At 56.8% G+C, this 22,813-nt stretch overlaps 2 protein-coding genes across 4 annotated transcripts; one reads left to right on the top strand and one right to left on the bottom strand.

Annotated features, from left to right (window-relative positions):
* The first annotated feature begins 1,174 nt into the window (after positions 1-1,174).
* LOC129063704 (probable transmembrane reductase CYB561D1) lies at positions 1,175-5,573 on the top strand. 3 transcript variants are annotated; one of them, XM_054564769.1, is made up of 3 exons: positions 1,175-1,354; positions 1,871-1,908; positions 2,480-5,573. In XM_054564769.1, the coding sequence occupies exons 1-3, from the start codon at positions 1,207-1,209 to the stop codon at positions 2,981-2,983; spliced, it is 690 nt and encodes a 229-aa protein (XP_054420744.1). In that variant the 5' UTR covers positions 1,175-1,206; the 3' UTR covers positions 2,984-5,573. The 3 variants fall into 3 exon arrangements, with proteins under 3 accessions (XP_054420744.1, XP_054420745.1, XP_054420746.1); XM_054564770.1 differs by lacking the exon at positions 1,175-1,354 and adding an exon at positions 1,438-1,494; XM_054564771.1 differs by lacking the exon at positions 1,175-1,354 and adding an exon at positions 1,586-1,678.
* A 4,114-nt stretch (positions 5,574-9,687) lies between these two features.
* Positions 9,688-15,301, bottom strand: AMIGO1 (adhesion molecule with Ig like domain 1). Its single transcript, XM_054565094.1, has 2 exons — positions 15,027-15,301; positions 9,688-14,591 (listed from the first exon to the last, which is right to left on the bottom strand). The coding sequence occupies exon 2, from the start codon at positions 14,523-14,525 to the stop codon at positions 13,065-13,067; it is 1,461 nt and encodes a 486-aa protein (XP_054421069.1). The 5' UTR covers positions 14,526-14,591; positions 15,027-15,301; the 3' UTR covers positions 9,688-13,064.
* Between the last annotated feature and the right edge of the window lie 7,512 nt (positions 15,302-22,813).

The raw sequence follows: 22,813 nt of genomic DNA, 5'->3' as shown, positions 1-22,813 counted from the left end.
TGTCCCCAGTCATACCTCAGGAGACTAAGATGATAGACAGCCAGACTCCAGCTCCCTCTCTTTGTCCCTTGAAACACTGTGGAAATGGCTGGGATTTGTATTATTGGGGAGTCTTCCCGGGCAGGATGATGGGGCATGGCTCTCAGTGAGCAGGGACCCCCAGAATCTCAACCTCCACCCCGGGAAGGGAGCTTCACGGGGAGGGAGCCACGCTTCTATTTCTGTTCTTGGACATTTGCCCAGAGGGTCTGTGGGTGTCAGCCGGTGGCCCTTTTATGGTCTTTCAGCAACCGTGGCCCTCCATGGCGTCTGATTTGTTGCTTCATTTCTTCAGCTGCTCTTGCCGCTTTTTCTCCTCTGCTGCAGGGGCTTGAATTGAGTTGGTAACTGTTCTCAGAATGTCCCTACCTGTTTTGGTCTCTCTCTCCCTGGCCTGTGGGGTTGCCCTTAAGGAAGGGGTATAGCCTCTCTTAGATGGGCCCCACCTTTTTTGGAGGCAGGAAGGGAAGTTACGATCACTTAGCTCCCTGGGTGTGGGAGGCCCTGGTCCCTTGGGATCGCCTGGCTCCCAAGGGCTGAGCAGATGGTGTGATGGTGGCAGGGGCTGCGAGTGCCCTAGTTCTTCCATTTATCTCACTGGGGACAGCTGTGCAGATAAGAGTATCAGACTGCTGGTCCTCGAACCTGATTCACTGAGTCGCAGGGCACTGTTTTTCCCCTTGTCCTTTCCTTTCCGCCTCCTTGCTTTAAGGGAGGGAGGAATCTTATTCCCCTGTAAAGACAGAAGAAGGGATGGTAGGAGAGAGTGGGCAGCCAGGGAACTCCAGTATTCCTGGAAAACTGCTGAAAACACTGGTTCCAGAGTCTTGGTTCAGGGTAGCAAGTTTGTGACTTGGGGTTTGGGTGAAGTCAATTGCCATAAGTGTAATTTCCACAGGCTGCATGAGACATGAGCCCTTGTAGACAAAGATACTATGAGGTTGGCTTAGGAAACACAATGGGCCAGGAGCTGTCCAGTGCCCCACGCCCTCGGGGTTCTCCCCGGCGACCCGCTTTCCCCCCCAGCCCCCAGAGGGCGCTGTGGGCGCAGCCGCCACTCCGCCGGCGCCGGGGGGCGGAGCCTGTCCCGCAGCTCGGCGCCTCAGCGGTCGCAAACCCGGAAGACGCGCTCCGGCAGCCGGGCGAGCGCGCCGGCCCCGTCCGGCCATGCAGACCCTGGAGGTAGGTCTGGTTCCCGCTCCAGCGAGGGAGCCGAGACTGACCCGCTGGCTGCGGAGAGGCAGTGTTATCTTGGCGCACCTGGTAGCTTTGGGCTTCACCATCTTTCTGACTTTGCTGTCCCGGCCGGGAACCAGTGAGTGTGCAAGGCGGGGCGGGGCCAGGGAAGGGGGTGGAGCCGAAGGGGTGGAGCCGAGGTGCTGGAGGGGCAGCGCTTGGTAGCGCGGGGAGGCTTGGTGTGGGGACCCTCGTCTGGGAGTGACGAACCGTGGAAGGGTAGTAAGGGCGTGGTGGGGCGGGGCTCTGGGTGCTGAGGAGGCGAGGCCGAAGACCGAACTGAACTCACTAGTTCATCCTAAGCAGAGCCCCTCGTGGAGGATGCAGGGAGAGAACCCAAGGTCCAGTCCGGAACTGGGCTGACAGCCGCAAGTGCCCGGCGGGGGACCCAGGCTAAGCTGGTGTGGGTTTGACCTCCGGGTTGCTCAACTTAAAGCCCCTTCGCTGCCCCCCTTTGCCCTGAGATTCCGATTCCTGATTAGGGCTGGGACAGTACACTGACCTGTCCCCTGTAGCTAGATTCTTTGGGCTCCAGCCAGCCTCAGGGGCAGAAACAATGGCGCCCAGCCATCAGTCTGTTCTCTTTGATTCTTAGGTCTTTTCTCCTGGCACCCTGTATTCATGGCCTTGGCGGTGAGTTTGGGCTTCTTTATGCAGCTGATTTGTTTGGCTATGTCCCTAGGGAAGCATCCAGGCTTCAGAAGGCTCAGCCTTGCGAAGGCTCATGGAAGTGGGGGAAGTAGGCAGGGCTCCAACTTTCCCGACAACCTTTCGAGATTGAGAAACACGGAGGGCTGGGCTGTGTCAGGTAGTTGAGGGGGTGGGAGGGCATGGACGGTATTTCTCCACTAGGGCCTGAGAGGAGGAAGTGAAAGGGGTGGTATCTAGTCACTCCTCCCCCAAAGTTCTGGAGGAAGTTTTCAACATTTGCTGTTGCCATTGGCCAAGAAATGGGAGTCATTGCCTGGGCTAGGGGGAGGGGCACGTGGACTTGGATGTCAGCCTGAGTGACAGAGACTTTCTCTGGGGTGCCAATTCCCAACTGTGCCAGCAATGGGGACCTGTGAGGCAGGAGGTCCTAGTGAGAGTCCTTTAGCCCCCACCTTTTGTCCTCCTTGTTGTCCGGGTGTGTCCGAGAGCACCTCCCCCGACGCAGGCTTCCCAGCCGGGCCACGGGCTCACCGGCCCTCTCCTGTGTTCACAGTTCTGCGTGTGCATGGCAGAGGCCATCCTGCTCTTCTCGCCTGAGCACTCCCTGTTCTTCTTCTGCTCCCGAAAGGCCCGGATCGGACTCCACTGGGTGGGGCAGACCCTAGCCATCCTCTGTGCCGCCCTGGGCCTGGGCTTCATCATCGCCAGCAAGACCCGCAGCGAGCTGCCCCACCTGGTGTCCTGGCACAGCTGGGTGGGGGTGCTGACGCTGCTGGCCACGGGGGGCCAGGCACTGTATGGGCTGTGCCTCCTCTTTCCCCGGGCAGCCAGGGTCTCCAGGGTGGCCCGCCTCAAGCTCTACCACCTGACTTGTGGGCTGGTGGTCTACCTGATGGCCACGGTCACGGTGCTCCTGGGCATGTCCTCGGTGTGGTTCCAGGCCCAGATCGAAGGTGCAGCCTGGTGCCTGTGCCTGGCGCTGCCCCTCTACCCGGCTCTGGTGATCATGCACCAGATCTCCAGCTCCTACCTGCCAAGGAAGAAAACGGAAATGTGAGTCCCTCCGAACTCTGAATCTAGTTGGTACACTTGCCTTGGACATCAGTGGTTCCTTTGGTGACTTTCAAGGGCTCCACTTCCGAAGCGGTAGGGTTTTTACGCTTGGCTGGGCCGCGGGGGTGCGGAAACCCACGGCCGACAGCCGACTCCGTGGACCGAAATGGGGAAATTGACTGAGTGCGGTGGGGAGCTTGGCCCCGAAGCCTCCACTCTGGATGGGGACAGCAGGGTAGGGTGCCGCTGGTGCTGGTGGTGCGGTCGTTTCTTGTTGCTTGCCTGATGGAGAGTGGGTTCCTGTCCCTCGTGAACGGCAGCTGCGGCTTTTGGGTCACTTTTGAGAAAGCAGTGTGGTGTAGCAGACAGCGCCCCTGCATCTTGATTGTGGGTTTTGGTCCTTGTAAGTGCTATTCTGTGACCTTAGGCAGGTCACATGCCTTAGGACCTCAGTTCCTTCATCTGTGTAGTGAGCGTTTCCCAATGAGCTCTAACGTTCAGTGTGTCAGGTTGGCCTCACAGGACACCCTTCCAGCTCCGGACTGTGGGCTGGGCCGCTCCGAAGACTCGGGAAGTAATTCTTACATTCACTAGCCCCTTACCCCTCCGGCCTGTCAGAAACCTGTGTTGATTTGGCCCCGGACCAGGGCACAAGGAGCCAGGCACTGTGGACACTAAGGGAAGGGGCCCGGGTGAGGGTCCCTGAGCTGAGACAGTGAAGGCACTGAAATCACTTTAAAGCTTTGGGCGAGCAGAAGGGCACCGGCTACCCAAGGCTCGGCTCCTGGCCGGGCTGCTGGGCCCAGCCAGGGTCTTCCCCGACCCGGCTCCATTTCCCCGACATCCCCCCTCGGTGGCAGAGTTGTCCAGGGCAAGTGCGCATTTTGCCTTCCTGGGCTCAGGTGCTTAGCACACAGCTTCGTGGAGCCGTCCCGGAGCTCCTAGAACAAAACAAGAGCCCAGGAAGCGAGCAGGGCTCTTCTGATCCAGGGAAGATCCCCCTTCCTTGTCGCCTAAGCTTTCCTCTCTGTTGTCTCTGGCCTTGCTCTGGCACAGCAGGGGGCTGAGTTAGGTGCCAGCTGGGAAACGTGGGCTGGGCCCTCTTCCCTGCAGAGACCCCCCGCGCCCCAACCTTGTTCCACACTGAAAGCAGTTTCCCAGACGGCCCTCAGCGGCGAGGCCCAGCTGCCAGGAGGGCTCACTGATCCAGCTCAGTTGGAGGGATGGGACCTCCGTTGATCATGGCAAGGACGGAAGGTGGCCGAACCAGGAGAGCTGGTGAGGAGGGAGCACCAGGGGCTGGAGTGCCAGGTCCCAGGACCAGCAGGGGGAGTGCCTAGGTGGCGGCGTTTTGGATGTCCCGGGTCCTTGGAAGATTCAAGACCTCTTCTCTGGGTGGCTCCGATGCAAGGAGTTGGTATGATTCCACAGTACAGGCCGGGGACTGCAGATGCAGAGGCGTCCCCTGCATGGACTCACTGGGCTCCCCTTGGGTCAGATGGCATCTCCCAGGAGCTCTTTAGACCCTAAGCATGGGAAGGGGCCCTGCTGTGCAGATGGCGATTGGCTCTTTAATTGTCCTCTCTCCCCTCTTACTGACCAGTGTGGTCTGAACTTGGGGGAGAGGGTTACTGGGGCTGCCTGGAGCAGAGTCTCACCTGGGAGCCCTCTGATCAGGGATCCCATCTTCTCTCCGCCAGGCACAGCCAGTGCGGGGAGCCTTACCCTGTCTGCAGCCGGGAGAGCAGGCCGGGTAAGGCCCCCGCTGGCTCCGGGCGCCGCGCCTGCCTGAGGTATTGCCTCCTCCCAGGTGGTTCGAGGCTGGTGGGCGGCGGGCAGGCGGGCTGACAGCCAGCAGTTTGCGTGGGCTGTGCCAGCTGATGTCTATTCCCAGCCCTGGGAGAAAGGGGGGGGGGTCATTTACATTCTGCAGGAGGAAGGGGCCCAGCTGTCCCCTCTCTGACCAGGGCGCCAGGAGGGCCGGGGCCGGGGCAGAGGGCAGAGGGGGCCACAGGCGTTCTCTTTAGCCAGCCTGACTGCAGTGTGGGGAGCAGGCCGACAGGAGGAGCCCGTCTTCCTTGCAGGCCAGACTAGGGGGGACTGCCCTCCCCTCCCCTCTGCACTTCTCCCTCCTGCACCACCTGCCCTCACGTCCTGGGGCAGCAGCTGGCCAGCCGTCAGCCCTGGTGCCAGGCCCCATCCTCCAGCTGGGATCGCAGGGGCTGCCGGCTGCGTGTGCCCCTCCCCACGTGCTACCCACCCCGTACTTCCCCATCTGGGGTGTTAGTTGGGCGCCTCAGGGGTGAGGCAGGGGCCTGGGAAAGAAGCAAATGGCTGCCCTTTTGCCCTTGTCCCCTAAGGAAAGCTGCTGGTAGTCAGCCTGTTTTGCCTTTTTTAAAAAAAGCCAGGGTGCTCCAATTAAAAAAAAAAAAATGCATGTCATTTGCACAAATTTGCATATCAGGCTCACTAAGTCCTGGTTCCAAATATGATTATATTCACACTCAACGTTGAGGACATTAGAAATAGCGAAGGTTTCTGTATCCAGATCCAGATGGTAATAGGATTACCCTTCTGGGTTCAGATGCACCCCCCCCCCCCCGTGCCCCATCTTTTCCAGAACCTCCCCTTCCCTTGAGCCCCATAGGGGCGGGGGTGGGGGTGAGGTTGTTGAAGGGCAGGAGCTCCAAGTCCGGGGAAGTCTCTGGCCTCACCTTCGGGGCTGGCAGCCGTGGCAGAGGTGGGCTGGCATCCCTGGCCAGCCCGGCCTCCTCTCCCCACCCTTGCCCAGGGCAGGCCGCCCCGCCCCACTCCCTGGCACTGGCCTGTCCCTTCTTTCTCATGGTCCTCACCCTGACACCCCCGTGCATGGCTGCCCTGGGTCTTGTTTTTAAACCTCGCTGTGGGCGATCCAGGCATCCTCCCCGAGCCAGCTGGCTGCCGTGCCGAGGTCTGTTCAGAGTTAATAATAATCATTAGCTGAGCAGAGCTGGCTGGCCCGCTCAGCTCCAGACCTCTGAGCGCTGGCAAGCTGAGTCAGCCAGCCCTCACCTGCCCCTCCCCGGTGCCAAGTGTCACCCGGTGGGAGGCACTGTGCGAGGCCGGGGGTCAGGAGTCTCCCCTCCCTGCCGAGGCGTGAGGTTTCTTTCCCCTGGGAGTGGCCCCAGAGTCCTTGGAGCGAGCCACCAAGGCTCTTTCACCCGAGGGAGGTAAAGGTGTAGGGAACACAGTGGGCGCCCCGCTGACGCAGGTAGTTACTGGCAGTGGCGGCTGTTGACCCTGGCCCTCTAGGCCTCCTGCCCTTCCTTCTGTGTGTCTGACTTCCAGAGGACACCTTGTCCTGACCCTGACCTCAGCCTCCCTGGCGGCCCCCTGCAGGCTTGGGGAGTGGGAGGCAGAAAGAGCCCTGCCCGCGGCCGGAGGTGAGAAGTGGGCTGACCTGGGAACGAGCAAGCCTGCCATCCCTCGGGGTTCACTCCTGACACGGGTGTGGCTGTGAGCTAATCACTTACCTTGAGACCCACCGCCCCGGGAGGCTGTGAGGGTGAGGGGAACGCAGGCAACAACACTGGGGAGCTCAAAGCATTAAATACATGTAAACAGACAGTGTTTCTGTGTGCTGGTCCTTCTTCCTCGCGCTCTCCCTCTGCCTGGCTCGGGTCTGTGCTTCTTTGAGGGAGGCCATGACCAGTTACAGGTAATGGCACTGAGGGGCCCCAGGCCTCAGAGGGGTTGTAATGCCGGCCGGCGGAGAACGCACATTCCTTCCTTCTGGATGCAAGGTCAGCTCTCCCCGACTCCTGCCAGGAATGCCACCAAGGCTGTGACTCTCAGAAGCTTGCCTTAAGGGCTGCCCGCCTGCTGTGATCGAGTCACCGCGCTGATGGGAGGCCTGGGAGCCGGCTGTCCCCTAGGTCCAGCCTGGAGCTCCCAGGGCTGGTGGCTCTCTCTCCTGCCCACTTCGGCTCGTCTGAGGGGAAGGAAAGCAGGCGAGCCAGGGTTGGCGGGGGAGCAAGAGTAGTGGACACGGCCGGCCACCGACCCACATGCCCCAGGCCGAGCACTGCCCGCCTCAGGCCCCCACACCAGACGCTGAGCACACTGAGCTGCGAGACGTGGCCCAGCTGTCCACAGGTCTCCCTCTCCTTGTTTCAGACCCTTGGAGTAGGGTCACAGTCCCCTCCTCTCCAAAGCGCTTTACTGGAATTAGCGCGCGCGTGCGCACACACACACCCCTACACACACACACACTTCACCCCCTGAAAGCAGTTCTGTTTAAATTTTAAATTAGGGGAAGGATGCCTTCCATTCCATTTGTCTGAGAACAGCCAGCAGTCTGCCTGGAGAGGACACAGAGGCAAGAACAGCAGCCGCGCACAGCCTTCTGGGCTCGCTTTTTTATCTTTATTGTTATTTTTCTGCCCTGGGATCCAGGAACAGAGCACCAGTCCGGCCCCATGGACATAGCCTCGGCCATTCTCCCTAGAATGAGCCGGCAGGCAGGAGGACGGGGCCCTGGGCCGCCCGGAGGGTGGGCTGAAGTGGACATCTCAAACACCTGGCTAAGCTGCAAGCACATGCTTCACCTCCAGTAAGACAGCCTTCCCCTGCCCAGCCACGCAGAAGGCGTGGCTAGTCACCACTGTGCTCGGTATGAGAGTCTCAGTTTTTAATCTGCTATTGTCAGAATGTCCCAGATGGTTTTTTTAAACCTCTGTTGAAAGCAGATTAAGTAGCCACTTCAGGCTGTTCTCTGGTACCAGAGGATTCAACTATTTGCCTCCCTGAGTATACGGGAGGGGCCCAGGGCCCTTCTCTCTAAAGCAGCTTCCCTGGTGCCCTGCAGTGCTTTCTGAGCATGCCCAGGCCTAGGCAAGGCCCTTCTGCTCACACCCACAGCACAGGCCAGCTCCGGCCAGTGAGGGAGCAGGGCAGGTGGAAGAAAAGCGGCACGAAGTCCTGCCCAGACCCCGTGCCCCTGACCTGCGTGCCTGTCTGCACCTGCATGTGCACCATGCCCCCAAACTCTGGGTCACGAACTCTGACCTTCCCTACGCCCACGCCGCACCTGGAAGCACCCCTGCAGGGCTCCACAGCCTGGCTCACTGATGGTCCTCTCCGGCATGGGTCTGTGTCCTCTGGTTCTGGGAGGGTAGCTGGTTGCAGATTGAAAGGCCCCAGGGCCAGTCTAAGCGTCTTTATCACTTGGTATTTTCCACCCAGCCTAGTGTGGATGAGCCCGACAGACGGGGCTGGACATGGTGGCTGGTTTGCCTTCCCCCGAGTCCCTGGGAGAGGAAGCACCCAGCAGGCTCGCTGCAGCCAAGCCAGAGAAGCCCGCTGTCCTACTGCACAGGCCCAAGCCTTCTCTGCAGCGTGGGCAGGGCCAGGGAAGCCTCCCCGGTGGTTTCCTGGGAGACAGGCTGAGCTGAACAAGAACTACAACTGCAGAAAGGGAAGGAGTTGAGAGAGCAAGAGGAGGGGAGGCGAGGCTGTCACGGGAGCCTCATCCACTCCCCTAAGGTGCCACCGAAGAGGGACCAGGGGAAGTGCTGCAGAACGTGGCAGGCAAAACTGCACAGCTGGGCCAGAAGCTAATGACGGGGGAGGCCATGCAGCCGCGGACTTCCTTGGGATGCTGGAGAAAGGAGCACCAAAACTTCCCAGGCCGAGACAGGGCTGGGCACAGGCCAAAAGAGGGGGGCACTGCCCCGTGGTCTGCCCCAGACCTATTCTTTGCCAGCTTCACCCTCTTGGAGAAACTCAGCCAGAGCAAAAACTCCGAAAAGGTGAAAAATGCCTATACCTGTGGGGCGGGGCGGGGCGGGGCGGGGCAGGGCATGGGCGAGGGTAGTTAGCATCATCTGTTACTTCGTTGACTGCCAAGGTTGATGTGTCTGATGTGGCTGGGCAGTGTCTCCTCCCCTCGTTCCACACAAAGGAGGGCCGCCCTTTGGTCAAGATTTTTTTAAGTGGAAGAAATTAGGTATTACCGAAATTTAGATTCTTTTCATCTTTCCTAACACCATTTCCCCTTCCCTTATGGAAGCTACCATGACAGCCCCCTTCCAGAGGCAGCAAGAGAGAAGCCAAAGGACTTGCATGTTCAGAGTGCAGTAGAACCCAGTCCGATTTCTGGTGGGCTGTGTCTGTACCAGCAAAGTGGGGAAGGCGCTTCTCTGTTCTGAGCCACGCTGCGCACACGTTAACTGTCGAGGACTATTAGTCTGCCCATCAGAGGAACAGATTTTTACGACTACGATGGTCACCATTGACAGTGTGTAAGTCTACTAGTAACAAAGTATTGTGTAGGTGAGCCGCTCGCCACCATTTCTTTGAACCCAGTCCAAGCACTTTCCCATAGTACCATTCGTAGGCTTGTTCTAGAAGGTTAACGAACTCTGCAGGGAGGCCAGCCTCCTCCCCAGGGTGCGGGCAGCCTTCATTACCTGCAGGCTCTCGCCTGCATCATGGAATTTCTAAACTCTCCTGCTAAGGCACTGCTGGCATCTCCTCCAAAAATTCATCTAAACTTTGGTCTGCTGGCCCAAACCGGCCGCTGCCAGATTTGGTATAGTCTGTGAGCTAGTAAGAGTTTCTACGCTTTAAATGGTTGAGGCAACTCAAAAGACATGTTAAGATGATGAACTCCACATTTGTGTCCACAAATAAAGTCTGGACCGGAGCCGCATTCATTCATCTAGGTCCTGTGTGTGACTTCCTGCTGCATCGGGCGCTGCTGAGTGGCTGTCACACAGACTACGGGCTGCAAAGCCCAACAGATGATCTGGGTCTTTATAGAAAACGTTTGCTGACCACTGGTCAGTCCTAATGCCTGGATGTGCATGTTTACATGCCTTTATAACAGCATTTAAATATTCTCTCCCTACGCGGACCACACCCTCTGAGGTACCATGACCCCCACCCACAGGCTGAAGAGAGAAATAAACCAGCCACACACTATGCCAGAACAGGAGACTCAAGCCAGGTTTAATGATGGCTGTCTAGTTTTCAGAGCCCGGAGGCTGCAAGGTTGGCCAGCGTGGGTGTACACGGGGAGGAGCAGGGCCCTGGACACAGGGAGCCGGCTGGCTTTGCCAGCAGGGCTCTAGGGGAGCACAGAGGTGAGAGCACACAGAAGACAGGTCAGTCGGCTTTGCGCTCCCCAAGCTGGGGCGTACCCTCTCCTGGCCCCTCCCTCGGAGCCCGCCCTGCAACCCTAGGCAAAGAAAGGAGGTCACAATCACATAGACTGTTGAGCCTTGTCGTATTGTCTCCAGGGACACCTGCTTCCTGGGAGCCATGCCTGGTTTATGGGTGTGGGAAGGGATGGGGGGGGTGATCTCTCAGTCTGTTCTTAGAACCACACTGGGCAGTTTCCTACACAGGTTCTGGGGAGCGTACGTATGCTGAGAACTTGGTCCCCCAAGGAGAAGGCGACCTTTGGGTTCTACGTACTGAAACCACGGAGGAGTCTAATCCTGCAGTCTGTTTTGGGAGGGGTGGGCAGCCAGGCACCCTACCCGTGTCTCAGATTGGGCCACACTGGACAGAGGAAAGAGACATACAGTCTGGGGGTCTTTTCTTACTCCCCAGCTTGGGTAAGACTTCTGAAGAAAATGGCCTCCTCACCCCGAGAACTCAGCTAGGACGCCCCAGACGGCCTGCTCTATCTGACATTCACCCGCGATTTTCAGACCCTAGGTAGCTTCTTGAGGGGACGCCCCAGCACAGAGATGAGTCTTCCCCGGGCTCCCTGCAAAGTGAGCAGGGGAGCCCCCTTTCTCCCTGCGGGCCTCTGGAACCTAACCAGACCACCTCTCCCCCCGCCGCTCCCGTCCTACTGGGGCAGTTCACAGAGGGAGGGCAACTGACAGCTGCTTGGTCCCCTGCCACTTTCCTCCGGGTCCTCCCTTGCCCCAGCTGTCTTTCTATGCCTCATCTACTGTCTTTAATCCAAGGAAGGTTTCCCAGGGCCTGAAGAACTGGCTGGCTCATTGCGCATCTCCTGAGGCCGTCAGCCTGCAGCTCTCCTAACTCCAGGCCCTGAGGAGCACTCGTGTGCCACGGAGACGTGGGTGAAGCTTCAGAGACCTCGGAATGAATTCAAAGGACAAGAGTTTATTTGGGGAGCCTGGCACGATCACTGTCTCCTACAGGGCAAGAAAATGCGCACGTCGAGTTGCGCGCACAGGTGGAGACCATTCTGAAAGGCCCTCAGTGGGGACTGAGGAGTCACTGTCCGGATGAGGGTCAAGGGGCCGTGTGCATGCACACCCAGACGCATGCATACCTACGCGCATGCAAGTGCTCGAGGGAAACGTGGCACTTCTCGACAAAACTGGGTACTGAGAAAGGATGGACAGCGGCCTTGACCTCCCAGGAGCGGACGGGGGAAGACGTTGAGCCCCGGGCCCCTTCCCCAGCAGAGTCAGGCCCTCTAGTGAGCGGCTCTCCTCCCGCAGGGATGTGACATGTCTTGGAACTTAAAGCATGGGTTAGAACACCAGGAGACCTGGGCAACGCCCACTGGACAAGGAGCTTGGTGGGCGAGAGGGGACTGACCGAAAACGACCAACGACAGAGAACATTTCCACCTCTGCGCTGCTCGTGCCCTCGACACAGCTCAGAGCAGCCATCCCACGGCTTACACCGGTCACGGGGAGAAGTTCGAGGGGGTGGCCGCCGCCGCGCCCTAAGTAGTCTGTAACCCTGGATGGGATGGAATGGCGACCTGTTCTAAGTTCCTCCGGCCTGGCAACTGCGACAGCACAGACCTCTGGCTGAAAGCGCCGGGGGTGGCAGAGCTGCCCTTCTGAAGGTTTAGTGCCACTGGCTGCCTGTTGCAAGCCTGCCTGAAACCTTGTGGAGACACAGGACTCGAAGCCACACCAAACTGCTGTGCTGGGCAGACACCACAGTTCTGACCCCTCAGGTGACGGACCCGTGCTTTGGCTTGGCAGCAGGGGCGAGATCTCTGTGAGGAGCAAGGCAGCCCTACCAACACAGGGGAGACACCTACCTCCGCATCCCCAAGCCCCGTCCAGCCCAGCCGGGACCACTTTACAGGGCTACCCTCCGCAGAGCCGTACGTCAGAGAAAGCCCAGGGTCCCACCCGAGCTCGATAAGGAGGCTGAATGAAGAGATGGTGTACCCGCTAAGTCAGGTGGGGCCCGCTGGGTGCTATCTAAGAGGGGGCTGAGGCACCCTCCTCGTGCGTGTGCCAAGTGGCCCCCATCACACGAGGTGGCAGGCGTCCTTCAGCAACCCCCGCCCTGACCTGACACACAGGTGCTGGGACCACACGCTAATCTGGTTTCACCAGCTGGGATGTGAGTCAGTCTGGAGTTCACCCCCATCTACAAGCCATGTGCTGCGCCTATGCCGCGGACCCCGCCGCGCCACCGGTCCCAGGACAGAGCACGGCCACCGCATCTCACGTCGCTGCCCTCTGACAGGCAGCAGGCCAGGCGCCTTGGGAAACACGAAGGCATCGGGGAAGCGCCGCAGCAGCTTGGGGGTGTGCGTCCGCTGCAGGTCTCAGCCTCTCCGGCCTCATTTCCCCAAAGGTTTCCAATCTCCCCCGCTGTGAGGTGCGACTTCCTGGCCAGAGAGGACACTACAGCTCTCCCTGCATGTGGCCCCTGTGGAAGCTCCCCCAACACACCCAACATCACAGGTGTGGGTGGACAGAAATAGAAAAAAAGGGATGTTTTCCCCCCAAATGACTTTCTCTTAAGGAGCTAGGGATGATCTCAAAAAGTTTAGGGAATCTACTCTTCCCCCCACCCCCTCCTCATTCCCACCCAACTCGGACACACCCCTCCTCCTCCGCCACACTGACAAACGCCAGGGCTTTGGGGAGGGGTGTAGCATTTGCCTGAGGACTGATACATCCGTATCTGAAAATCATGGCAGCCACACCCTGGCTGGGGTCTTGCTTTCTGCTGTACCCGTGACCAATTATCTTGAGGTCAGGGGGAACCCACTCCCTGGGGCAGCCAGACCTCTCTTCCATCCCCTCAAATCCTTCAGGGGCGCATTACCTCTCCTGGGGCACAATCTCCCCACCCACCTATCCTGCTCACACCACAATGGGCGTATCAGAGAAGACCGAGCTGACCGACTCCGGATCCGACATCCTCCGCTGGCCCTTGCCTGCCGCCTCAGGCACCGGCAGGGTGTTGCCTGGCTTGAGCTTGCCATTTTGACCCTGCCCGGGTCCAGCAGGTTCCAGGAAGGCCACCCGCCGGTCAAAACCATCGTCCTTGTCCCCACCGGCCATAGGATCGTGGTTGGGTGTGGTACTCAGCATGGATGAGCTAAGGCTGTCTCCTTGGTGGCTAGAAGGCTTCTCAACACCCCGGCACCAGCAGCGACAGGGGGTGAGGTACAGGTATATGAGGACCAGGACCACACTGAGGATACAGCCCACGAGGGTGGTGTAAGCTGTGTTGAGGGTGTCATGGTGTCCGTACTTGGTGAAATTGTGTATCTTCAGCTCCACAGACAGGGTCTCATTGAAAGCCTCCCCGGTGGCGTAGCAGGTGTACACACCCCCATCCTCGACCTGTACCCGCTGGAAGTGAAGACTGCCATTCTCGAACACCGTCACTGTGCTGTTGGCCCCCGCATCTAGCACGCGTTCGTTGCTGGGTGTCAGCCACACCTTAGTCATCCCCTGCTGCTTGGTGTCACAATGGATGGTCAAGGTGTCGCCCAGGTAGGCCACCCGGGCATGCTCCTTGTACTCGCTGCAGTTGAGACTGAAGACACTGTGCAGCTTCTTGGCGCTCACGCAGTGCAGGTCCTCCTGGAAGTCTACAACGGGGCTCAGCTGCCGGTGCTGCCAGTGCGCGAAGAGCTGGTAGAGGTCACAGTCGCAGTGCAGGGGGTTGTTATGCAGGTACAGCCCATTCTTGACCCATGCGGGCAGCTCCTGCAGCTGAGGCAAGGGCAAGGTCTTCAGCTTGTTGGAGGAGAGGTCCAGGAGCGTCAGCTTGGGGAGCCTGACCAGTTCCAGGGGGAAGCGGGAGATCTGGTTCTGGCTCAGGTAGAGTTTCTGCAGCTGGGGCACATCCTCGAAGGCCGAGCGGTCCACGGCCATGATGTGGTTATTGTAAAGCAGCAGCACCTCCAACACCTGCAGGTCGCTGAACAGGGACTCGTCCAGCGTCCGCAGCTGGTTGGAGGAGAGGTCCAGGTATCGCAGCTTGGGTACCGGGGAAAAGGCCTCCGAGGAGATGAAGTTCAGGTGGTTGTGGCTCAGCAGCAGGGAGTGCAGGTGGGGCAGGCGCGTGGGGGTCCACTCCGCCCGCAGGCGGCTCAGGTTGTTGTGGCTGAGGTCTAACAGAGCCGTATAGGTGGGCAGGGCGTGGGGCACGTTGGGCAGCTGCTGCTTGGAGCAGCTGAGGATGTTGCTGGCGCACAGGCAGGCGGCAGGACAGCTAACCAGGGCCCGGCCAGCTCTGGCCACCTCACAGAGGAGCAGGAACCAGGAGAGCAGCAAGAGCCAGAGGCCTCGCAGGTCACGCCGGGGTTGCATAGTGTCACTGGGAAGGGCGAGGAAGGCCACCAGGAAGATCTGGGAAGGAGGTCACCGAGGCATGTTCTGGTGGGGTAAAGAAGGTTCACTTTACTACAGGCTTGAGAGAGAGAGAAGGTGGGTTTCAGGGCACCAGGACCAACAGAGGGAAGCACGGGTTCTCCCTCTTCCCTTCACCTTACTCCCCACCCCGCCCCGCCAACCCCACCGGGCACTATGCAGGCAGTGGGCTCAAATGCTGGGACAGAGGAGGAGGTGGACACAAGGGCCTACTGCGCCGGGGTCACAAGAGTGCAAGATGGGGGGACAAGCGCGGGATGTCCGGCATTGTTTGTTTCACAGAGGCTGCCTGGGCCGGTTTGGAGGCGGGGTCTGCAGGGCCTCCGGGAGGCGATGAGGGAAGGTCAACAGGGCGCCGGCTGGGTCGGGGGACCCCAACGGCGTTGCGGGTCCCCGGGGCCTCACGGGACGGGCTCCCTCAGGGACTGCTGGGCACTGCACCTGCTCGGCGAGGACGTGTCTCAGCCCATGGCGGGTCCAGGCGCTCCGTCGCGGCCTCCCCAGGCGGCGCCTCACCGGCCGGCCTGTCGCGGCGTCCGCCTTACGCAGGGGCCCGCGCCCAGCAACATCGCCTTCCGCGGACTCGCCAGGCTCCGCTGCGCCCCTTGCCGGGCCCCACCGCCTGCGCCGCTGCGCCTGCGGGAGCCCACCGACCACAGCGGCCACCTTCGGGTCCGCGGGACCGGCGCAGAGCGGTGCGGGGAGCAGGAGGCGCCGCGATCCGCGCCCAGGGAGCGGCGTGGGGGCAGCGAGCACCGCGCGCGTGCTCGCCGCCGCCGCCGCCGCCGCCGGAGCCTCGGGGCGCGTGCGCGCGCGGGGGCGGGGCGCACGTGCGTGTGTTTGTGTTGGAGCTGGACCGGCGGCCGCGCGCCGGTCAGTCGCTTTCGGAACGTGCCGGGGACCCGGACCTACTGGGTGACGTAAACTGTCAGGAAGGGGACTCTGGGCCCTTCCCTCCTGTATTACTTCCTCCACTTTCCTCCATCCCTTTCCTTCCTTCGCCCCCACCCCCTATGACGCCCGGAAAGGCTCTCAGGAAAAGTAGCTCTAACTCAATTCGCTGCAGCTGATTCCTGGGCAAGGAGCGTCACACGTCTTTTAATTTCACAAATTAAAGGAATCTAGTGCAATGTTGGCGGGAAATTCATTAGGTTCCCCCTCCTGTCTCTCCAGGGCGACGAAGTCTCCAAAATTTGGGGAAAGATTTGGGAAAGGGCCTTTTCCCCCCGCAGCCTTGATGCCCCTTTACCACCACCCTTGGGATATCAGCAAAGGGTACAGCTCCACAACCTACAAGCCAGATGGACAGGAATGGGGCTGGCGGTAAGGGGAGGTCTTTGGTGAATGCTCAGACTGCAGGATCCCACTCCTCGGACACCCCATTCAGCAATTCCTTGTCCACCTCTGACACACATGCGCACGTGGGCGCACTCAGGGGCTGCATTCAAGCCAGGGCCAGGTTTCCATTCCTGGAAACTTCAGAACCCTCCCCAGCCTGGGGGTCATTCATCCCTTGGGCCTCTGCCTATGGAGCGATATTCCAGCGTAGTTTCACTGCTACCTAATCCTCAGGATGAAGGCTCAGGGGTCTTCTTTAGGGTGGCCTTTGAAACACCAAGAAGCCATTCATAGTATGTGTTCCTGGGGGTTAGGCACTGGGTGAGGGCCATTCAGAAGACCCTAGAGTCTAGGGATGTCCAACCTTTTGGCATCCCTGGGCCACACTGGAAGAAGAGTTGTCTTGGGCCTCACATTAAATAGAGACATGTAATCACAAAAAAAAAATTCTCATAATGTTTTTAGTAAATTTACGATTTTGTGTTGGGCCTGCATTCACAGCCGTCCTGGGTTGCATGTGGCCACTGGCTGGACACCCCTGAGCCCTAGAAGGTATTCAAAACTTTAGCTATTGGGATGGTAGACCCTGAAGGAGAAATTACCTTTTTATTCTTTCTAGTCTCTTACAACAGCAAGAATAAGACTGAAATTAATGTCTCAATACATTAGCCTGCTAAGAGTTTTAAAAAGAATTTATATCTGTCACATATGTTTCATCATGAACTTAAGTAAATGCAGTATCTCTTCAAGGGATATTAGTATGAAAACCTTATGCAGAGTGTGAAAAGGTCTTTTTCCTGGTCATTGCAGGCACCTGTGATAAGGTGAGGAGGGTATCAGGAAGTAGGACACCCTAAAATGACCTTGCATCTGTTCTCTGTTGCTACATAACACATTACCCCAAGACTCAGTGTTCATATGAGGATATATATTCATTGTCGTTCACAGTATGTTTCTGTTGGTCAGAGATTCAGGAGCGCTTTGGCAGGCAGTTCTGGCTTGGGGGTCTCTTAGGCAGTTGCAGCCGTATGTCAGCTGGAGCTACAGTCAGTGGAAGGCTTGGCCGGGGGCGGGGGGGGGGAGAATGAACTTCCACGGAGGCTCACATCCACAACTCAGTCGCGTGGCTGCCTGTTGGCAGCAGACCTTGGCTCCTTTTCATAAGGTCTCTCCACAAGACTGCGTAAGGGGCCCTGGCTGGGTAGCTCAGTTGGTTGGAGTATCATCACAACACACCGAGGTTGCGCGTTTGATCGCAGTCAGGGCACATACAAGAATCAAGCAATGAAGTCATAAATAAGTGGAACAAGAAATCAACGTCTCCTCGCCCCCACCCCAAAGGAGAGTACACAGGAGTGTGAATACCAGGAGGAGAGGATCGTTGGGGCGGGCTATCACACGCATCGTCTCTGAAATCACATCTGCTTTTTAATGTTGAAAAATTTTAAACATACACAAAAGTAGAGAAAATAATACAGTGAACTCCCATATAACCATCATACCTAGTCATGTACCACCAAGAAGTTCCGTCATTTTATTTTGTAACCTGTCCCTGAGAAACTCACGCCCTTCCCACCTGATCCCCCATCTCCCTACCTCTCCTGAGATGCAGTGTTCCAGCCTCTCTCTCTCCCCCCCCGCCCCCCCTCTGCTGTGTTTAAGGGATGGAGGAGAGACAGATACAAAAAAAAGGAGAGGACCCCTTAGGCCGGACACCAGTCTCAAGTGCGGGTGTCCACAGTTTGAAGAGGTCACTACAGATAATGCCCTTAGTCATTCCTTTATTTCCTTCCAGCGCATTCAGAAGTAGCCGTGCCGTTTGCAAGTTTTAATGTGTGTACAGATCACCTGGGGACCTTGTTAATGTGAGGATTCTGAATGAGTGGATCTAGGGTGGGGCCTGAGAGTCCGCATTTGTAACACGCTCATCAGGCGATGGAGACACTGGAGGTCCACCGGCCACCCTTCGAACAGCTAGGGTCACGAGCTCCTGTCCAAATTGGTAGCCACCAGCTCCCTGTGGCTATTTAAATTAATTAAAATTAAATAACATTATAAATCACTTCTTCTGTTTCCCTAGCCTCGTTTCACACGTTCAATAGCCACATGTGACTAGCTGCCCTATTGCCATAATCATGGAAAGTTCCATCTGCCGGCGGTGTGTAGAAAATTGACTCATGATAACCTTCCCACAGCTGCCTTCCAGACCGGAACAACCATCTATTAATCCACAACAAAAGGAGGACGTTGGCAGGATAAATAGCAACAGGTTATTTATAGTGGGTATTTATTTCCTCTTGCTGGAAGGGATCAACCCAGTGTTCCTAAATACAGTTCGGAAGGTGGTTTGGTTAGCTCAGCATCTGCGCAAAAGAGGTTGGCCGTGTCTACCAGGTTATGAGACTGGATGAATTGCTTTTCTCTATCTTAGAAGTATTTTTTTTTTCCCCTCAGCAACTAGTACTGGGTGTCATGACCAGAGCTTAAGACTAGAGGAAGACACCTATGAAGAAGCTACCTTTTGACTCCTTTTGAAAGGCACCGTGGGGCTGGGCACCCTTCTTTATGGCAATGTCGTCTAATTTGCTGGGCACATTTAGGTGTGCATTTCATTTCACATTGTATGTATGTCCTTATAGAACTTTTAATCTACTATTTTGTCTGCTTCTGTGTCCACTTCCTCATTAGACTACCAGCTCCTTGAGAGCAGCGATTTACCCTCGTTCTGGCTCTTAATAGGCATTCAAAATATGTGTGTTGAATTAATTAATAATCATTAAATTAGCATATTTATTATATGGTAATCTCAATGCCTGGTGTAGGCGTAAGGGTAGAGCGTAGGGTTTGGGCTTGGACAAGTCACAGCTGTGTATTGGCTGGTGACTTTGGGTATTTATCCAAATACCCAAAGGTTCGGCCAAAGCTCATTCCGTTATCTGCTAAAGGGGAACATGACTAGCCTCAGAGGCTTATGGGGGGGATCAAACGAGCTAACAGCTGTGACAGCACTTTATCATTTGTAAGTATTACCTTTTAAATTTTTCATTTTCTCCATCAGAGTTAAGAGAGCCCACTCTTGAGGTCCACATGCATACAGGTTACTTTGCACGCTTGTCGCCTCGTTCCCACATTCTAGGGCATTGCCCGATGGGAAGATTCCTTCATGTTTTCAAGTTTTCCCTCTCTGGCTTACCTGTTTTTTACATTTTTTAAACATATTTCCCAATTTTAAATATAATTTAAATGTAAACGTTTAAAACATTTAAAAACGTTCTTGCATTTTGTGGGGAACCCCTGTGGTGTTACTGACAGCACAGTTTTTGTGGCCCTTGGGGTATCTCCAAAAAGAGGGGGCTCTACCACGAAGCTGTTTCAGGGAAGGGCCACAACGAAGGTGAGTTATTAGGTGTTGCTTGGAGCGGGGACAGTTCAGCCCTCGCCGCTGGGCTGAGCCCTTCCCACAGCAGCTCACCCAGGTCTCCCTGTTTGGTTTGCCCCGAAGGGGCTGGGTCTGGGAGGCCCCCCCACCCACCCCCGGCCGTTCCCCGTCCCCGCCTCCCCATCCCTGCCTCCATAGACTGTCACTCCTTTCACCCACCCTTTTAACATTTAACGTGCCCTTTAGCACGCTCGCCCATCATTCACTCTCCGGGAGGCAAATCTTTCCTCTTTGGGGACAACTGACACCTGACTCCCTTTTGGAGGCTTCTTACCCTTTCCCGCCTCCATGCTGCGCACCGATCTGCAGAAACCACAGGCGCGGACGTGAAGTGGAGGCAGGAGCCGAATCCTGCGGGTGGAGGGGCGCCATGGTGTCCGGGCTTTCCCGATGGGTCAGGTAAAGCAGAAGGCACCTTGTTTCCCCTACAGCTCTGGTCAGGCAAACTCCGCTTCCACGGAGGTGGTCATTCCTGATGCTAAAGTACAGCCCTTTCTCGACTTTTGACACCCACGTGTGGCCATCTCAAAACATCCTGCACTGATAGGCATGCCTTGAAATATTGCCGGCAAAAAAATTCATGGTTCAGCCTTTGGGGGTGGGGAGGGGCACGGGGTCCGCGCGGCAGGCAGGCTGCAGCCCACCCGACGCCCTGGGGTGGGAGGCTGTGTTTCCGAGGCCCTGCGAGGGTGGGGCTCCTGCTGTCCGAGCCTGGGCAACCAGGGCGTCCTCTGAACGAGCTCACTGTCCTTTCCATTAAGAAGCTGTGTCGTAAGCTTGACAATATTTTTTTTTCCTGTACATGCAACCCTCTCTTTTGATTTCTAAAGGCTTTATATCTAACGTTAACTCCTAGCTAATGTGAGACTTCTCAGCTAATTCGTATCATACGAACCCTTGACTAGTTTGTATTCTGTGTGGAAACATTCCTGTTTAGGAAGCTAGCCCTTTTAGGACTTGGGAAGAATTATAGTTAAACCAAATGCCAGGCTCATAATTAAGGACTTGTCCCCCACTCTAAGGCCATTCGACGAACTCTGAGTCCTTATGTATTCATTTATGTTGGAAGTTTCTGCTCTTAGCCGATTCTCAGGCTAATCATAATATTATTGTAGCTGGTCTGGCCCTTCCTATAATGAAATAGGTTTAGATTACCAGTGCTGGGAGGTACCTTAGCGGTCAAGTTCACGAGCTGGCTCACAGCAGAGCTGAGTTAACCAGGGGAGGAGTGTAGCTTGTGATTAAGTGCATCGTCTCTGGAGCCAGGCTAGTTGGGATCAAATCCTGGTTGTGCCACTCACTTGGTGACTTGAGTCATTTCCTTTACCTATAAAACTGGCATAATAAGAACACCTGTGTTGTGATCTCAAGAGCTCACGTACCTAACAAATCCTCTAACCGAGGCGGCACTCTATGAACGTGGGGAAGTGGAACTGGGCTCTTGTATCCACCCCTGTTTTCAATGCACCACACCGTTTCCAGGGGCGATGCAAAGCAGACAGAGCTGGGGGAGCGGAAGGAGCTGTAGTCTGTGGCCTGTGCTCCCCAGGGCTGTCGGGCCCAGGTCCTGGGCAGAGCAGAGCTCTCGTCCCAATGGTGAGGGCGAGGGAGGCGAGGGCTAGGGAACTGCAGCAGAGGCTGCGGCAGGAGAAGGGCCCTGGGTCAGTAAGAGAGCAGGCAGTTCCTGCAGGTTCCATGAGGGCACACACCAGATGAGCAGGAAGGGCAAGGTCCGGCTCCCCAGGAGAGGCAGAAATTTCTGTGAAACCACGGGCAAAGCAGAGCCCGGTGTACTCAGTTTGGGTCGGACCATCTCTGAAGTATGAAGTTCTGTTCCGGGCGGCTCATTTACAGCCAGGAGCGCAGCCAGAGGCAGCTGATGAAGCACACGCAGCCCAGTGACCGTGTCCGGAGCCTGGTCTCATAAACGTCTGCGGAGCCCCTAGGGCAGGCGCTGTGTTATATGCTCGGGGTCAGGCTGGGCAGAGAGGACGCCCGTGTGCTTGGGAAATGGTTTCTTCCCTCCGGGACCCCGAAGGGAACTCCGTGGATTCTAGTCAACTTAACAAACATCTGTCCCCTGTTCTGTTCAGGAATCTCCGCAGGCGGGATGGCCTTTGTGACCCTCTAGAAAGAGCAGTGGACTGAGTGTCAAGAGGGCGGGACTCTGGCCTCCCCGCAGCCCCATCGGCCGGCCCAGCGGCTGTGGGCGAGTTACTCTGGGCCTCGGTTTCCTCACACAGAAAGTGCCAGTGCCGACGCCCGTCCTGTTAAAAGCACAAGTCCCGGGCCCCAGCCCGGCCCACCATGTCAGAATGTCCACAGGACACGTCGGGAAGCATTTCAGCCCTCAGGTGGCGCTCACCTTGTGTGGGCCTCAGGCTGCCTACCTGAGAATTGCAAAGGGATTGGTCTCGAAAGTGGATTTTAAGGCTCAGCCCAGGCTTGCTGAGAACCTCTGGCGATGGGGGTTTGGGTGTCTGTACTGAAGGGGAAGCCCGGTGAATCTCTGCACCCCCATATTTGAGGACCAGCATTATAGGATTTTCTGAGGATTAAATAGGAATGTACGTGACTATAAGGGATGGCTTAGCAATGAGAACATTTTACTTTGGGGGGAATTCATAATAACCACTTCTGTAGCCCCGCCCCCCATAGAGGCTTACTGTAGTTGGGGAGTTGCGTTACTAGCTGTAGCCACTGTGGGCCCAGTGCTTCCAAGACTAGGAGAATTGAAACTGTGGTTTAAAATGGCAGGAAGAGGTTTGCAACCCCAAAGTTACCCACCTTATGTGGGTAAAACTAGGAGGTTTACTTCCCCAATAAGAGGTTGTGAATGAATCAAATTGCTACCAGCCAATATGGAGCACCCTTTTGAGCCAAGTTCCTATGAAGCCCTTTCTTTTAGCCTCCCTCGTGCCCTGCCCATACACGGTTTACTTCAGCATGTGGCTTACCCCCCCATTTAATCATTTGTGGTTAGATCAGCAGAGTTAGTTTTGCTCAAGATAAGCAAGAACAACTTGAGCCCTGGCTGGTGTGGCTCAGTGGGTTGAGTGCCAGCCTGTGAACCAAAAGGGAGGCTGGTTCAATCCCCAGTCAGGGCACATGCCTGGGTCATGGACCAGGTCCCCAGCAGGGGGCGTGTGAAATGCAACCACATATAGATGTTTCTCTCCCTCTCTTTCTCCCTCCCTTCCCCTCTCTCTAAAAATAAATAAGTAAAATATTTTAAAAAGAAAAAAAAGAAACTAATGCACCTCCCCCCTTATGCACCTGGGCAGACACATACCATTTTACACACATTTCCTGGGGGCAGGGATCTCATAAGGCTTCTCCACAGAATCCAAGATTGAGGACCTCTGTTCTTCTGGGCCCCTGCAGGGAAGAAGTGTCCTATGGGGTAGGAGTGTCATAGAAGCAGGTTCCCATCCCATGTGTGGCAACATCT

The sequence above is a fragment of the Pteronotus mesoamericanus genome, unplaced genomic scaffold (genome assembly GCF_021234165.1).
Source record: "Pteronotus mesoamericanus isolate MK-2021 breed Mesoamerican mustached bat unplaced genomic scaffold, CSHL_Meso_final scaffold_99, whole genome shotgun sequence".
NCBI lineage: Eukaryota > Metazoa > Chordata > Mammalia > Chiroptera > Mormoopidae > Pteronotus > Pteronotus mesoamericanus.
Note: the sequence above shows the minus strand (reverse complement) of the source record. Positions and strands in the feature narration are given on the sequence as shown.